This window comes from Calidris pugnax, unplaced genomic scaffold, assembly GCF_001431845.1.
Source record: "Calidris pugnax isolate Ruff unplaced genomic scaffold, ASM143184v1 scaffold41, whole genome shotgun sequence".
NCBI classification, from domain to species: Eukaryota; Metazoa; Chordata; class Aves; order Charadriiformes; family Scolopacidae; genus Calidris; species Calidris pugnax.
Window position 1 is genome coordinate 23179476 of NW_015094509.1, and position 16706 is coordinate 23196181.

At 41.6% G+C, this 16706-nt stretch overlaps 1 protein-coding gene across 1 annotated transcript in view; it reads right to left on the minus strand.

The window, feature by feature from the left end:
• KCNQ3 (potassium channel, voltage gated KQT-like subfamily Q, member 3) overlaps window positions 1-11103 on the minus strand; it is a 36109-nt gene extending 25006 nt beyond the window's left edge. The window contains exons 1-7 of the mRNA XM_014965220.1: window positions 11048-11103; window positions 9362-9452; window positions 7527-7653; window positions 5644-5816; window positions 3553-3708; window positions 2092-2202; window positions 1156-1251 (exon numbers count right to left, since the gene is read on the minus strand). Of these exons, the coding sequence (XP_014820706.1) occupies window positions 1156-1251; window positions 2092-2202; window positions 3553-3708; window positions 5644-5816; window positions 7527-7653; window positions 9362-9452; window positions 11048-11103 (810 nt within the window). The remainder of the gene's footprint in view (window positions 1-1155; window positions 1252-2091; window positions 2203-3552; window positions 3709-5643; window positions 5817-7526; window positions 7654-9361; window positions 9453-11047) is intronic.
• Window positions 11104-16706: the final 5603 nt, after the last annotated feature.

Genomic DNA, 16706 nt, shown 5'->3' on the forward strand with positions numbered 1-16706 from the left:
AAGGAGACAGGACATGGAGACAACCACCAACATCAACAAGACATTACATTTGACTCAACAGGTTTATTCTCCTGTCTGGTATGTCTAAAAGAGCTTCAAGCACTGCTGGACTTCTCCAGTACTTCTAGAATTGCTTAAGCTAGTTTACTATCACCTAATGTACCATCAGAGGAAATTTTGCTGAGCAATTGTCTATTTCAGCATTTAGTTCCAATAAAATTCTCTAAGTACATACCTAAAAAATACTGTAGCTAAATTAACTACCTGCTAAGTAGAGATGCTCTAATTTAAAAAGGTGAATTCATTTCACAAGTCATCTCTGCAGTCCCTTCTTTTTGCTAAGGAGTGTTTTTAATGAGAACAGCATAATACAACATTAAGCCTTTGTTCCCTGAGGACTGGTTTGATTGTGAGCGTTCCTGAGCATCAATGCTTCCATCTGATATCACAGATGCTTTCCTCTGTGGAAATGGTGCCATTCACCTCCCCACATCAGGGTGTGCTCCACACCTACTAAGAGTAACTCCTGTCAAATTTTTCAGCCCCCAGACTAATAATTTTAAGCTCAATTTTCTGAATTTGTAACAAACTGAAGTCCAAGTGAGCTAAGGAGTCTCTTCCCATTGAATCCTCTGATGGACCAGTGATATAACAGAAGATCCAGGATTTGTTTCAGTTTTTACAATGACACATACTATTTACCTCATTTGTCTTGATTGAAACAGTCACTTCTATTGCTGTTCTCACATCAATAACAACATAACTTTGTTTGAACATAAAAGCGCTCTCTCAAGGGAACTGACAAAACCTGGATTTTGGAAAGAATATGTTTTCGACAGCTTGTTTTCTTTGATTTTGTGGCACCGATGCAGAAGTTGGTTGGTTTCCAGAAGCTAGAAGATGAGACCCTTTCTTCTAAAGACACTGTTCTTCTGAAAGATATTCTGAGAACTGAAAGATTCCTCAAAAACTGCAAGGACCTCTAGATTATTTAGTCCGATGTGAAAAAACCTGACTCCTTTACAAACACAGTTTCTCACCTCCTGAAATGGGAAATGAAAATATGGGCAGGGGGGAAGCAGTGGCCCTTGATAACATGACGCAGCAGTCTTCATGCACAACACTTTTTCAAAGAAGGGATAAGTGGCTGCAAACCTGAATGAGTTCAGCTGCTGGCTTTCTTCTTTTCTCAAAATGTTTTTGACGATGTTGCTCCTGGACCTTCAGTGCCAGCCCTGAGCCCAAAATACCCTGAAAGCATAAAGTGATGCAAGATTGTAGATGTTTTTGACTGAGAAAAATCAGATTAGTGATGAGGAAACAGGTCTGTGAGTGGAGATGGAAATGGCTACTTGGAACCTTTGTTCATGCCTTTCCCCCTGCTCCATTCATGAGACACAAGGTTGTCATGATCCTCTGAAGGACCAAAGGCCACACCAAATAATTTTACAGTCCTCAACAGGCTTCTTGAATATCTACTGACTTTCCACACTGGAGGTGTCCAAGTAGTATATTACTTTCCACTCAGGGTACAGTGAAACTATACTTGTGTGACAAAACAGCTATGCTAACCATACCTTTTATTTGGGTGTATGTGAGCTCTCATCCTCCATTAAATTTTTTCCAAGTCTCAGTCTAAAGGAAAAATATCCTAAAATACGGACTTGGGATGGTTTCTGTTGCTATTTGATCCATCTCACCTAGATCTGATCTCATTCTTACCTGAGGACTTTGCAGACAAGGCAAATATTTGGCTTATCTAACACAAGAGAACAAATATACTTTCAAAAGCAATTTAGAAATTGTTTCTTAAGCAGCCAGAGTAGGATTCACCTGGCCTGTGCCAATGAGCTGTCTCAGAAAATGTCCACACGTGGTTGGAGGGGTGTCAGGGTGACATATTATTCCCAATAAGCCCTGTGCAAAGTTGGGAAGAAAGGAGTTTGATTTACTGTTATAGACCAACTCAAGTGTTGTAATCAACTCTTAAAAAGGGCTTTTAATTCCACTGGCAGTTTTGATCACTTTACCTCCTTTTCGCAAGTGCACAGCACTGGGCTGTGCCTAACAGAGGAGGAGGAAGGTACTTACTGCAGGAAGAGCAAAGAAAGACACTCCAATGAGAGAGAAAGTAGCTGCAATCAGCCGTCCCTCCCATGTTTTGGGGGTCTTGTCGCCATACCCAATTGTAGCGAGGGTGATCTGTGGGCAGAATGACCAGGACTTTGCATAAGAAAATGATAGTCAACAGCTCTGCTTTAAATATCACCATGATACCCGCATGACTCACTTAGCTCTATGGGTGTTCATGGACAGCTTCTTAAAATAAGATCTTGACTTTGGGCCAACTGATTTTTTTTTTTAATGGCATCTTAGTCCAGAGGCATTGCACCAGGGGGAACAGATTTAGTCTTAAAGCAGCTGCCTCTCTAGGATGCACTTGCTCAAAGGGAATACCATGTGACATTGCATGCAGAGTCTCCTGCCCACCATCAGTGCAGTTAGGAATTGGACTTTCCAGTTTACAGCTTGCAGAGCTGTAACTGTTTAAGAAACAATCAGGGCTACCTTTCCCTGAAGTCTCAGCCTCTGTAAAACAAATATGACGGTGAAAACTCACTCCATTCCTCAACAATTGCTAATTTCCGGCTGTGTACCTCTTCTTACCAGTGAGGCTCTACATAAACATCCTGGATATGTAAGGATATGAAAATATCCAGGTGTTCTATGCAACACCTGGGACCTTTTGATTAATAATGGTGGGGAGGGATCTTGCCATTTATGAGTGAACTGCAGTAAATGAAAAAAATATGTTTCTGCATTTTAGTTGCAGCACGATACAGACTCCCCTGTCTGCCAGGTGGCAGGAATATTTTGTGATCAAATGAGAAGTACCATAATGCAACACTCCTCTCTTCATCAGAGACAAGAACAAATGCATCAAAGGTCGCTCTTGCTCAGTATCCTACCACCAATGGCATTCCCTCTGTGATTCTTTGGGAACACATGCAAGATGCAAAAGTCTTGAGTTATCCTTTCCCAGAGGCATTTTAGAATTGTTAAATTTCATCTCATTAATCATTCCCTAATGCTCCAAACTATCTAGATCCCTCTGCAAGGCCTCTTGTACCTCAGTCAACAGCACCTCCCAGGTTGGCCAGCTTTGGTTTTGCCTTTTTCTGAGCGATCTTTCTCACAGGCAGGATACTGCTGTGATGAGAGCTAGGTCTCTCATAGGCATAGGCTCTGCCAGTGCAGTTATAACCAAAGAGACACTCCTCTAAAAGAGGGGTTTTCTAGAAGTCAAGAGCACAGATTTATTTTTGAAAGGGGTTTAAACACCTAAGGGCCTTTGTCTGACTGAAAATCAACAGGGATACAAGTTCTGTTAAATGGTTGTAGGGGCATCCCTACTTTGGTAATGTTACACTGGTAACATGCTCCTCACCTGATTTAGCAACAGTTATAGTGCAATCCTTAACATCAATACTTTATCTCTTCTTGGATATGAAGTTTTTAATAAGGGGATAAGGTATTTTTGGAGTCACTTACCAGCCCCCACCACAGTGCATCTGCATAGGTTTCAAACTCTTCCTTCATCTCCACCCCGTTAGCATCCTTTTCAGGAACATCTTTTTCAACCAGATAAACAAGAAATGAGGATAGGATGAGTGTCAGGAACCCGATGTACCAAGCAGTGATGAGTTCCTGCAAAATAAACAGATGGACACTAGAGGGCCTGAAAACAGTCTCAGTACCCACAGTGGCAGAGTAAACGTCAGGAGAAGAGAGAAGGAGTGAGGAAAACAGCAGAGCTGTCGCTGCTGGCTTGGTCACAGCCCATGACCAGCCCACCTCAGCACTTACTGGGAAATAATGCAGAGATTTACAAGAATTAGCCCTTACATGGCATCTTCCTTGGGAACAGCTTGGAGCAATCTGCAGTTGTAGTTCTGCTTAAAGCTGGGTTAAGGGCTTAGCTACACACATGACACAGGGTGTTGCAGGGCTCTGTCCCTGACCTTGACTTTCCCCATTCCTGCTGCCCTTAGGCTTGGTCAGTCTTGGCAGGCAAATCAACCGCTCTGCCCTCTCCCTACCTCCCTAGAGCCAAGGCTGCAGGATGCAGTTTATTTTCTTTAAACATATCAAAGCAGGTTCTAATGTATGATTTCATCATGAATTGATGCAATAAGAACAGACCTTGAAAATCATCTGTGTGAAAACAAACCTAAGCTTCCTTGTTTTCGAGAGTGACTACAGTGGAGTATGTGGTTAATCCTACTGGGGTAGAAGATGCAGCAAACCAAGTTCAAACCCCAGCAATGTCTGAAACAAAGCAGAAGCTTTTTTGGGTGAAGTACCACAAGTGGGTAAAAAATCAATATTCCTTTTGTTTTCTGAGAACTACCTTATTGCATCCAGAAAAATAAAAAAGTTGCAGCTGAGAATTTAATAATTGAGTCTCAAGATGTCAAGTTTCTTGGCTGATTTCTGGTGTGCAACCACAGAAGGAAATTTGTTGGCTAACCTTGTTATCAAAATTGTTTCCTTAGTGTCTCCAGTGAAGCAAAGTTCTTGCAACTGCTTCTTATCTCCCACAGCCAGCTGAGGTTTAAAGGGTGATGGTTGGGAATCAAACAAGGAATATTTGAATGAAATTCCACACAATGAAATCTTAAACAATTTCTAAACAGTGTCTTCAGCACATAGACTTCTTCCATGATCTCAGATTCCTGAGAAACTTTTTTGACATAAGTGTTTATGTGCCACCTGCCTTGTAGTAAATTTATATGGGGAAGAAACAGAAGTTGGTATGAAACGAAGCAGGGTGGGTATCCCTATCAGCCACTACAAAGAAGCAAAGTCTAATTATGCTGTGCCAGCTGGCATTTTAATTTTAAAGAACCCCTAAAATGTCAGGAATGTCATTCAAGGATAAGAAAAAGCAGTGTTTAGCACAGAGTATATGCAATTTTTCTACACTGTGTGCAGATGAGAAATCTCATCTAGAGGATTTGTATGCAGATAGTTTTAAACTTGTAATAATGCTTGGTGAAAATGCAAGAACACAATGTGTCTTTCTGGTGCGAGACAGAATGTGTCTGACTATAGCATCAAGTTAGTCTGAGCAAAGATGATTTTAGAAATTTTGTCTGTCTGGGTTCACACTGTGTGCATCTTTTTATTGCCTGGCCCATGTTTCCAAAGAGAAATTATACCAGTAGCTCCCTCTGAAACCACATTTTTGCTAACCAGCCTCTTTCCATCCCTTCAGAGTCCTGCTCCATCTGTTGATCATACAAGTCTGTGAAGTCTTTCTGTCAAAGATTTCAACATACTTCACCATTAAAGGGATGGCCCTGCTTTCATTCAGTGTAAAGGCAAAATTCCTGTTGTAACGAGTGTGGGAATGAACGCTCTCTCTTGTCAGTTCCCAGCATCACTACTGAGTAGAGAAAGGTAAAGCAAGGGGTAGAAATGGTTGAGACAATGGGAGATGGAATAAAGCTAAAAGAGCAAAACTGTTGCTTGAACTAAAAGACATAATCCCAGTGCATTGTTGTACCTGTGAATCCCTTCTCTTTCCTTTCAATGTCTCTCCCCCAAGCCCCAGTTAAGCCCTGCAAGCTCTTCACTTACTTTGCTGTGTGCACAAATGGCTGATCCCAAAAGTTTCCATGTACCTCCCCGCCTGTCCATTCGGAGCATCCGTAGGATCTGGAGGAATCGGAGGCTTCTGAGAGATGTGGCCAGAACATTGCCCTGGTTCCCAACAGCAACCACTGGCACTGAAGCAATCAGCACAAAGATATCTGCAAGGCAAAAAGAACCAAGTCTGCCAACAAAAGTAGCCTTATCACCTGCTTCTTAATCCCATCTGGTGGTGCTGTATATTTCCCTAGGCAAATTTTAAAGTTGCCTGAAAATGTTTTCTCTTGCCAATTAAACAGATATCTGCACCTGCCACACAGCCAGCGTCATGCACAGCACTCACCAGAAAGCCTCGTAATCTATTTACAGGCTGATGCACTGGACTTGAGACACTGAACGAGTTTAGTGATGAAACAGTGTCCAAATGATGAAAGCAAAACAACCTTGTCCCACAGGAATACCTTAGTGAACAGGTCAGCAGGTGAGAAATTCAGTTTTTCATAGTGCATCTAGCCGTTTGTTCTTCTGGCTGAGTTTTCCCTTTAAATACTCAAAGTTAGTAATACTATTTTTTATAAGTGCTCACAGGGCCAATTTGCTGATCAACTGAAACCTCTTGTAATGCAAATCACATCACTTCTTCTTGTTTAATTTATTTTTCTTTCTTTTCCTTGTTTCCCCCCTGTTTTTTTGATCCTATAAATATATGAGAAAAAAGTGGTACCAAAAGGCTTCTAACGTTCTATGGGCACTTGGTCTTTAAATTGTCTTCACATTGTATTTCCAGCCAAAAAGAGTGTCACCAGATGGATTTCAGATTTATTCGCTTTCAATCGTTCTCAAAGCAAAGTTGTGCCAATGACAACCAAGAGATGACATTAATAAATCCAGTGGGATCTTTTCTGTTCTTTACCCAGATATCAATGAAGATTCATTCTCAGAACTGAGATGACGCTTCTACCAAGAAGCCTGAGACAGCATCAATCCCACTTGCTCACACTGTGTTCTGCTGCTTTCACAATGCTATTAGAAGTATAGGAAGTATTTATACAACAGTAGCACCCAAAGGAGCCCTACTAAATTGAAGATAGCATAGATGCACAAAGAAAATTTGTTCCAATTTTGTCTCCCTTTTAGACCCAGAAGATGAAAAAAAGGAGGGAGAGGGAAGAGGGTAGTATGTACTCATTTGACTGCAGCACCACTGCTCCCCAGAGTACTATGTGCTGTACAAATAAAGAACAAAAGGCTAGTTCTTGGCTTGAAAAGCATCAAAATAAATGAGGGAGTCCTGGAAACAGTGAACGAATGTGGATGTGTATGACAGGTGTTCAGGGCACAGTGAGCTCCTAAATGTTGGTTTGGTTTGTGGCCATAATGAGGAGTTTCAGGAGGGGATTCAGACACGAATAATGAGTAGTTTTATGAGAGTTGTATAGCAGTACCTTCCAAGCCTGAAAGATAACATGGGTGAAATTACAAAGACATTTATTTGCAAGTGCAGACCAACATTACAAAGGTAAAATGCAAGATTTGAATATGAAAGAGGGCTGGGAAAGATGGCACAGAGATCTGAAGTGGTTTGTTATTTTGGGATGAACATAAGAAAGATGCAGTGGGGCTCAGGACATGAAAAATGTGTTTGAAGAGTAGAATGATCTATTATTTTTTTTCTCACTGACCAGCCACTCAAGACTATCTTGAACAAATCATTACTGCCAGGTACTTCAAACAACTACTCCAAGCAGGACACAGCTCCTAGGACAAAAGTTCTTTACACTGCCATTCACTGGTTCTTGGACAACCCCCCAGACTGGCTTAGAAGGAAAAGGACATAACAGGGAAAACAGTAGTAGAAAGCATGTGCTTACCCAGCATGCACAAAGGCTTCCTGGCAAATTTGAGTCTCCCCCTCCATCCTTTGTAGCGACAGCAACACCCAGCAGCCCAGATTCTTAAGGCAAACTCTGCTCCAAAGATGAAAATGGCAAAAGTTTCCTGTATCAAAGACACAGACTACATTGTTAGACTTGTGACAAGTTTTGAAGTAATTCTGGACACATAGAGGTCGCTGAAGGAAACAGATGAAGTACAAGTGTTGGGGTATGTGAGTGTGAGAGAAAGAGAGGAAAAAGTGGGGAGGAGAATCCAGGTTGATGAAAGAGGCAAGGCAAAGGAGGACATAACTTCACAGCCTGCTAAGTGCTCTGCAGAAAGGATGTGCCTCTGCTGTTGGGTAAAAGTGAAATGCTTACCCCACCTTGACGGAAGGGCAATTACTTCACAAAAAGACCTCCTGCTTCACACAAAAAAAGAAGACATATATGAGTAGTGGCTGCAAAGTCCCCAGTGCACTGCATACCTACACCCAAGGTAACCGACCAGTAGCTTGTTCATGCAGCTGTATTTATAGAGACAGGGATAGGATACCGTATATTCATATGCTCATAAATTTAAGGCAATGATAAAGGCATATATAAGACAAATTTAGGTCATATATTGTTTCCTTAAATTTCTGGTGCACTAATAATGGGATTTTCCACCTTGCTCAATAACTCTTCTAAGCACGGGGTGGGAATGGAGAGGAAAGGGCTTCTCTGAGGTGCTCAGCGGAGATGGGCCAAGGGCAGCATGGGGCACGCAGTTACTTTTCCTCTCTCTGAACAACTGACAAGGAGGAAAGTTTTTTTTTTCCTGATGCTCATGCCCACAACTGTCAAGGACTTCTTAAAACCGCTGAGCGCCACATAAAAGGAAGAACAGGAGAAGGAAAAATAACCTCAGGCTTTTTCAAATGTGAAAAGATAGGTCTAAGCAAGGTAACAGGGACCAAAAATGAGTTTCACATTCCCTCGGGGATGAGGGTGTTTTCATACAGGCACTTTTTGAGAAGGAACATGCAAGGGGAATTCACCTTTCATTCCTTTTGCCATTTAGTTCCAGCTCGGATCTACTTGTCTTGGGGGGTAAAAGGGGAAATGGAAATTGAGATCCTGGAACTACTCTTGCTGTGCAGTTTCCCTGGGGATGCTTTTCTACAAGGCCAGGTTAAGTGAGACAGTGCACCTTGTATTTCATGATAGCTGTGGGAGCAGACGAAGTTCTTTGTTAGGGTCATTTTCATAAAATAATTAATACATCATGTTTATAATTAGTGAGGGTTTTTTTTTCCTATTCTTTTCCTCTTCTGCCAAATGGGAGGTCTATGGAAATACAGTCTTGAGCATGAACTCCAGCATTTATAAAACAAGCATGCTAGAAACACAGAGAAAAGAATATATTTGCTGCAAATACATTTCTTCTCATGGATAGTCATTGGAGACACTGCTTGCAACAATTTCAGTTATGCTGCTATTGAAAGAGATACTGGAATTGGTAGGACCCCCCAAAAATGCTCAGGTCTGGCATGGTCAGTTGGAAATGTATTGATACTTTGGCGGAAGAAATGTTAGGCAAATGCTGAAAAGCCATTATTTAAAAGTCTTGGGGTGGTATTTTTCCTCTCTCCTTACTTCCCTTTTACTCATTCGGTGTTGACGATGGACTGGGAACTCTCCAATAATATGTAAATGTACGGTCACTGCTCCAGGACCTAGAAAAGTCATCTTATTGCATGCAGAGCTTGGAGTAAGTTTCCATCACTGCTGATGGGGCTGATTTCAATTCAGGGACATTACCAGGGTGATGCAGCAGCCAGTCTACTTACCAGCAAGAGGAGCCAGTCTCCTGAAACAGTTTCATACTCCTTGAAAGTTGTCAGGACAGCTAAGATCAAACACCCCAAGACAATCAGAAATCTGGAATGAAACAAAAGCAGAAACCACAGCATTGTTACCCCTCTCTGTATTTGCATTGGAGATATTGTGTATAAAAACCTTAGTGGAGACCTTCAGAGGATGGGCTACTTCTCCTCAGTGAGCAGTGAGGTGGGATGTCATGAAGATCAAGGGTTCTCAACCTGGATGGGGGGCCTGGCAGTGAAGAAATCATGGCAAGATCCTCAATCAGAATAGTTCTGGGACAGACATGTATTAATTAACTTGATTGAATTCTTCAGGAAGGAAATGGATGATACTTTATTTTGGGAAAAGATTGTATGGTATGGTAGAAGACTGTAAAACTCGGACGTCTGTTCCAAGCTGATGTCCTTTGTGCTTCACAAAATGGCAGTGCAGTTACAGTGGAATAAATCTTGGCACATCCTGAGACCTGAGAAACAGTAAACGCTTCAGTACAATGCAGCACCAGGACAAATCCTCCCTTGAAAACTGCACTGCATTTCTTTTTTTTTTTCCCTTTTTTCATTCATTTCTATGCAGATGAAAAGATAAAAAGGTTTGAAAGAGAAACAATAGAGAAGGTAAAGTTCTACTCTCCAGTAAACACAATGCATGATAAATCACTGCCCCTGGGCTACTGCCTGTCTGTGAGGCTCCAGAACACAGAGACCACAGAAAATTTAACTCCCACTGCTGGTAAATCCAATTCAGTCCAACCTAAAGTCATGTTGATCTGCTTTGTAAAACTATTCCCAGGTTCAAGCTATTCAAAATCTTTTATACATAAAGAGATAAGAAAAATCAAGGGAGTCTCATAAGTGATTACTGTGAAGCAGACTGGGGGAAGATCATATTCTAGTACTTAATGTACCCAGATCATGGGCATTTTATGTGCTCCCAAAACCTGATCTGCAGGGACAGAGGGGCAGGTGGCCATGGAAATATTTCAGAGCTTAGTGAATAAATTGGAAGGACATCTCCATAAAAGTCCTGGATCCCTTGCTGTCATAGTTAGGCTACATCAAAGAAATGATACAGATCAGGTACTGAAATCATCCAGGGAAAAAAGCTTGTTAAGACTCAAACTATGTTTAGTGTGTACTACCTGTTCTGAATTTCAATCTGATACCTAAAGTGTTATTTCATTTCCTGCTGAATAAAACTCCACTTTTTTTCAGTGGGTGAAGAGTTGAGTTCACAGCCTGCAGTGTGGAGGAAGCAAGCAAGGACCATGGGAAAGGGGGCTCAACTCAGAGACACGTACGCGTCCTCTAACCTGTCCTGGGGTTTTGTTTCCTTCACATATGGGGAAACCTAGGGCTAGGGGAGTGTTTCTGAGGATTTGCAACATTTTGGCAGCTGGAGTAAAAGGAGAGAGGGGAGCTGCACAAAGCTCCTGATGACTTTGGCGGGGGGGATCTCCCCTAACCAGAATTAACTAGCATCTTCCATGCAATGAAGAGACAACAGCGAAAATTTACAGCAAGACCTGAAGGATTATTTGCTGTGGTGTTCCTAACATTACCTACTCAGACTGAAGTTTCCTACGCCAGGAAAATTTTAGATCAGCCATTTCAAGCAAGGTTACAACAGAAACAAAAGTATTTGCTCACGCTAAATAATTCTGGACTTCTTTGACAAATTTCACCTTCTCCCACTCGCCAGTCATGCTCTAGGGTGAGGGTTATGTGATTGGTAGGAAATAGCCTTTGGGTCCAGAATGTGTTCTTTAACATCTACCTATAACCATATTCCTGCTGCTCGAGGCATTTCGCTGTTAACTTGGCAATTTCGTGATGTTCCTGCCATGCCCTCAAGCTCGCTTTGTCTCACCATACCTTGCTGTCCCCATCTTGAAGTTACAAAGCCGGTGGCCAGTGGCCCAGTAGCATCCCAAGACCCATGATCCAGCTACCCTGTGCCTCCATGAGCAAACGGGTGAGAACTCAATCGAGATGACGATTCTTTCAATCAGCTATAAACCAGCTATGATCTGCCACATTACAGCCATTACAGTGGTACCATCACTAATTCTCCATTTAAACCCTTGAGCTACTACTACTTGATGCTTTCCATTACAGCCATTTCTTTATACTATGTAAAAATTCCGTCACCCATCAGCTCACAAGTATCATTTAAATGATTTAATGGAAGGCAAAACATACTGAAAACCGTCCAAGGAAATTACATCATCCGCTACTTAAAATAAAGACATGAATTTATGATATCATTCAACAGAATTGCTCTGTCAATTAAAGATGATGTGCAGATTTTTGTCCAAGAGGAAGAGAGAAGAGAAGTCAGTAATGAAATCGTCATCTTTTGCCTAAAAATGCCTGCGGTTTTACCACTAGAGGGTGGCGGTGCTCCATAGAGCAAAGGGATACAGCTCTCACTCCTATTTTCCTTCCCAATAAAAGAAACTCAATGCAGGTGATGTTCAGGTGATCACACCCATGTATTTGATGTGCAAGAAAAGGAGCGTCACAGAAGTGAAAAGGATTTTCCTTGGTCACTAAGACACCCAAACACTGTGCATTAACACACAAGGGGTGCTGCCAGCTCAATCACTCCATGAGCCACAGCCCATGCTGCGAGTCCCATTGCTCAAAGTGAGAGCCCACCCATGAAAACAACAGATCATGCAAGACAAAAAAACCCCAAAACCAGTAAAAATAGGGTGGGAGAGTGAGACTGGAGAACAGAAGTCACCATGAATAATTTTGATGGCAAAACTGAGCAGTGAATGTGGTCTGAACCCCCCAGTGCAGGCAATGCATGAATGCAGCCCAGAAGACTGCCTCAGAGGTGCGAATGCTAAGCAGGAACTGCAGCCCCAAAACCCACAAAGCCCACAGAGCCAGCCTCCTGCAGTACTCTGCAGTGTGCAGGGATGAAAAGCCTGTGTTGGGATACATAACCACAATCCATCTTGGAGGGTTCAGCTGTCCTACTGAAGCATCTGAAATAGCAACCGTGTTCAGAGCACTTAATGAATTTTAATCTCCATTGATGCTATGCAACCCACCAATTTCCCTGCAGCCTCTTCTGTTTCAGATCTTGGTGTTTAGGGAACCTGCAAGCCTTCTTGTCTCCTCTTTCTATGGAAGTTGCTACCGAGGTGTCATGATTCTTTCATCAATCCCCTTGCTCAGCAAAGATGATAACAAGGTACATCTTTAACTTGTTGCTTATGCCCATCTTGTGGGTATATACACTATCTATACCCATATTGTGGCCTTGCAAACATAAAGACTCTTAGCTTGCTTGACAGTTGTTGAGTCTATGCTGTCCTATGGCAACAGGACAATATCTGAGTCTGTATTGTTTAATTTCATCTTTTAGAGGTAGCAGTGTGGGTCCAGCAGTTGAGCCTGACTGCAAAATCCTAGCAGACAAATTGCAGGGAAAGAAACTGCTGAATTCAGAGAGGTTGAGCAGAGGGGAGACTAACACTGACCTGAGGAATCAAGGGGCAGAGAGGGAGAAAGTCTCAAATTTACCCACAGTTATAACGATACTATCCATTGGACATAAAACACCGGGGGTTAGAAGAAAGAAATAGGGTAAAACTCAAGGTTGAGGAATGAAAACGGAGTCCTATTAAGCCTAAGTTTCCTATTGAACAGTGTTTCAGCAGGTGGCATTCCAGACTTCAAGATGGGATATGCCAAATAAGTATCTGAATTTGGTTCCTCTGTTTTTAGAATCATCCTTGCTATCATTTTACATCATTTTGCACATCCGATTACATTGTACCTTTTTGCAGTATTATACCTAAAATCCTGATTAATTTTTTGTATGCATAAGTTCCAGACCACCAAATAGCACTGCTCTTTTGTCACTGTCACAACGAACATACTATTCTAGTAAATGAATGCTTGTTATTGGAAATCAAATTTAACATTCATATTTTTTAATTGTACCATTTTGTTGCATTAAAGACAGTATTCCAAAAATAAGACATATTTTTTCCGGGAAAGAAGAAATAATTTATGACTACACTGGACTATGAATCTCCTGTTTCTTGGATGAACATCACAGACTGTTTTGTTTGATAAATTTCTTTTAATATTTCACATTCTTTGAGTTTCTTCTTCTATATCTGCTTTCATTTGAAGCCAATATAATGCAGACCTAGCTGAGAACTTTTACATTTTTTCCATATATAGATTCTTATCATGTATATTGTTCAACATCTCTTGCTTCAAAATTTTAGAATCATACAATTTTAAGATTAGGATTTATGTGATTTGCTTTAGGAGCTGTTCACATGATTTGCCTATAATCTATTCCAAAACATAGCAGTCCTTGAAAGCCTCTTAAACAGTTACAAGTAAGAAATCCCCTCCAGTGCAACAGTGCAACTGTTTGCTCTCACATCTTCAATAGCATTTTTTGCAAGCCATTGGAATTTCCTCTGTCTCCAAATGTTTGCATGAATCTAGGATTTTTCTCCTTTCCTCCATTTGATCCTTTCTTGTTTCCCTCAAAACTTGTGTTCTAGTTTCATTATGTTCTGCCACCTGGTAAATGCTAATGGAATTCTGTAAGATTATATTAGGAAAATCTGGCAGTGTTTTGTTCAATCTTTGGTTTACAGTTCCCAATGCAATATGGTCCTAAAACCATGGTTCCCACACACTTTCCCAAATTTCATATTGGAACAACCTTATTTTCTTCAACTATTGGCTTTTACCCATAAGGATTAAAAATGCATCTTTTCTCACAGTTCTTTCAGTTGCTCTCTATTCCTACCCACCATCTTTTTCTCTGCATCCGAACTTCAGTTTTCACAGAACATCTGCAGAATCTTGCACTGATCGTTTTATGGTTGCTAATGAGAGGCTTGAGTTGGGATTTTTAACACTATAAAAATGACATTACCAAATATTTGAGAACAGCTCTTCAGAGAGAAGGGAATGCATGCCTGCTTTTCACAGACTTGGGAATACTCGCTGTTTAATATTTAGATTCTTGCATCTCTGCCATCCCAAGCAATAGGCCAGTTACTCTTACAGAGATCAGTACTGAGATAGAGGTGACAGGAAAAATCCCAAAACTTTGTGAGGCTACAAATGTGCACTGTGCAGAAGGGTATGGGGATGTCCGGTGAGAAACTCAGTAGAGGTCTTGGAGGAGGAGGAAAAAAAGCAGCAAGTGCTTCAGGTAGGGATGTTCACAGGTTCCTCTCTCTCTGCATCCACAGATCCCTCTGAGCACACACACACACACATCCACAGCTCCGGGCAGGAGTCCCTGGCCCAATCCCATCACAAAGCAAGGGCAGGGTAGAAATGCCATGCTCAGTAACCTGAACTGCACTCTTGCTGTGCTGCAACAGCAGAGAGAGACACCCTTCACAAGACACTGGGAGAAAACCTAGGAAGAAAAGAAAGATCCCTAGTCACTTTGGCATACCAGCTGATCTGGCAGGTGATGAGTGGTAGCCCAGAATGACACTAGTCCATTGGTGACCATCTCCCAGTAGGAAGCTGAGCCAGAAAAGCTTAAATGCTTATTTATGCCATGTTTTTTATGACCTTGGGTTCTCATTGGCAGGAGTTCCTCTGAACGGCTTCACTGCTGTTTCCCTAAGTTTGGAAAGCTTATAAAAAGCAAGATCTGGGAGAGGAAAACTGTGCAGGGGATTTAAGGCGCAAAAGAACAGCTTTTAAATCAGACAGTTCCTCTCTCCTGTCCTCTACATACAAGCCAAAAGCCTGGTTATGGCCTCCTCTTCTTTTAGCTTTTTCTTCAGGTTCAGTCCTAAAAACTTTTTGCTTCAGTTCCCTGTGTACCACTGGTTCCAGCTTCCTTACAGAGCCTAGCACACTGGTACAAAACATTTTGGGTCAGCAATGTCAGACAGCATGAACAACATCATCCTGGATTTTCTGCTGTCAGGGACATTTCAGAAGAATGGCCTAACACATTTCTTAGGTTTGCTGGCATAAGAGTACAAAATAGAAAGGTCAGTGCACTGTTTCCCTGCCTGATTTTTCCCAGTTTGGAAGACAGGAGCCATCCACTAAGAGCCCCATTTCTACCTTGTCTCTGAGACAAGTCTTAAAGATGCTCTGAAAGGTCTAGCATATATAGCTTACAAGAAGCAGCCTAGACACCTTAACCCATGGGCAACTGGGGGACAGATTGCAGAAGTGAAGGAGAGGCAATAGCAGCATTAACTACCAAGGAGGTAGATGTCTCTTGTCCTCCTGCAGCTTGAATAAGGATAGAAAAGCTTCTGAGAGTTGCAACTAAATATCCTGAGCTGCTCTGTTAGTGGCTTTAAATTCTATTTTTATATTAAGTGAATGACATTGGACCAAACTATTGTTTGGGGCTTTTATCTGCCATGACTAGTATGCCTGTCCATGGGCTTATCTCTGAGTGGCAGCATGCTGCTAATTGAGTTGAGACACACAGACTATGAAACACGGTGGGCCATGCGGCACTGCAAAGCAAGGGCAGCAGACACCCAAACCGCATTACCCAGCAGCCCCAGCTGCAATAACCACAAATCAAATGAGGTTCAGAAATGCTTCTAACAGGACTTTCTCCAAAGGACATTAACAAATTTGTATGAAGTCATTTGAAGGTAAACTTTAAGATTCATACATTGGTTTCTGCTAAATTTTGTGAAATGGAAGTGCAGGGCATTTGAAAGTCAGCCTGTAATTCAACAGTCAAGTGCCCAGCCTCCAGTAAACCCTCTAAAGAAGTGATTTTAGAGTATATAAAGAGCCTAAGGTAAGAGCATTAATCATCCATGTCAATGCTTAAACATCCTAAGTAAGAATTTCCAGGAAGGTACCTTTCTAAGCATCACCAACATTGTTGTGTCCAGAGAGATGAAAGATCAAAGAGTCCACTGCCAAATATGGCAAAATCTGGGGGATACCCAAGAATTAGGACCTCTCACACAGACATGCACTTATCTCCCCACAATCCCTTCCCATTTCTTTGGAATGGAAGACAGGAATTCATTAGGTCCTCTGAATGAATTTTTAGGGAGCTCCAAAGAATGCAAATGGGAGAAACTTCTGAATCTGTTGTCATGCCTTTTGCCCTGGCTGAACACACTGTAGTGATATTTTCTACCTTCTTATTTGAAATAAAATGAAATCAAATACTATAGGGGAGAGAAAAAAACCCCAATCAACAAACCAAGAAAAAAACCCAAATGAAACAACCTCCCCTCCCTTTCTTCTGCCTTACCAAATTCCCTTTTCTCACAGGCATTCACACCAAATCATAGATTAGAATCAT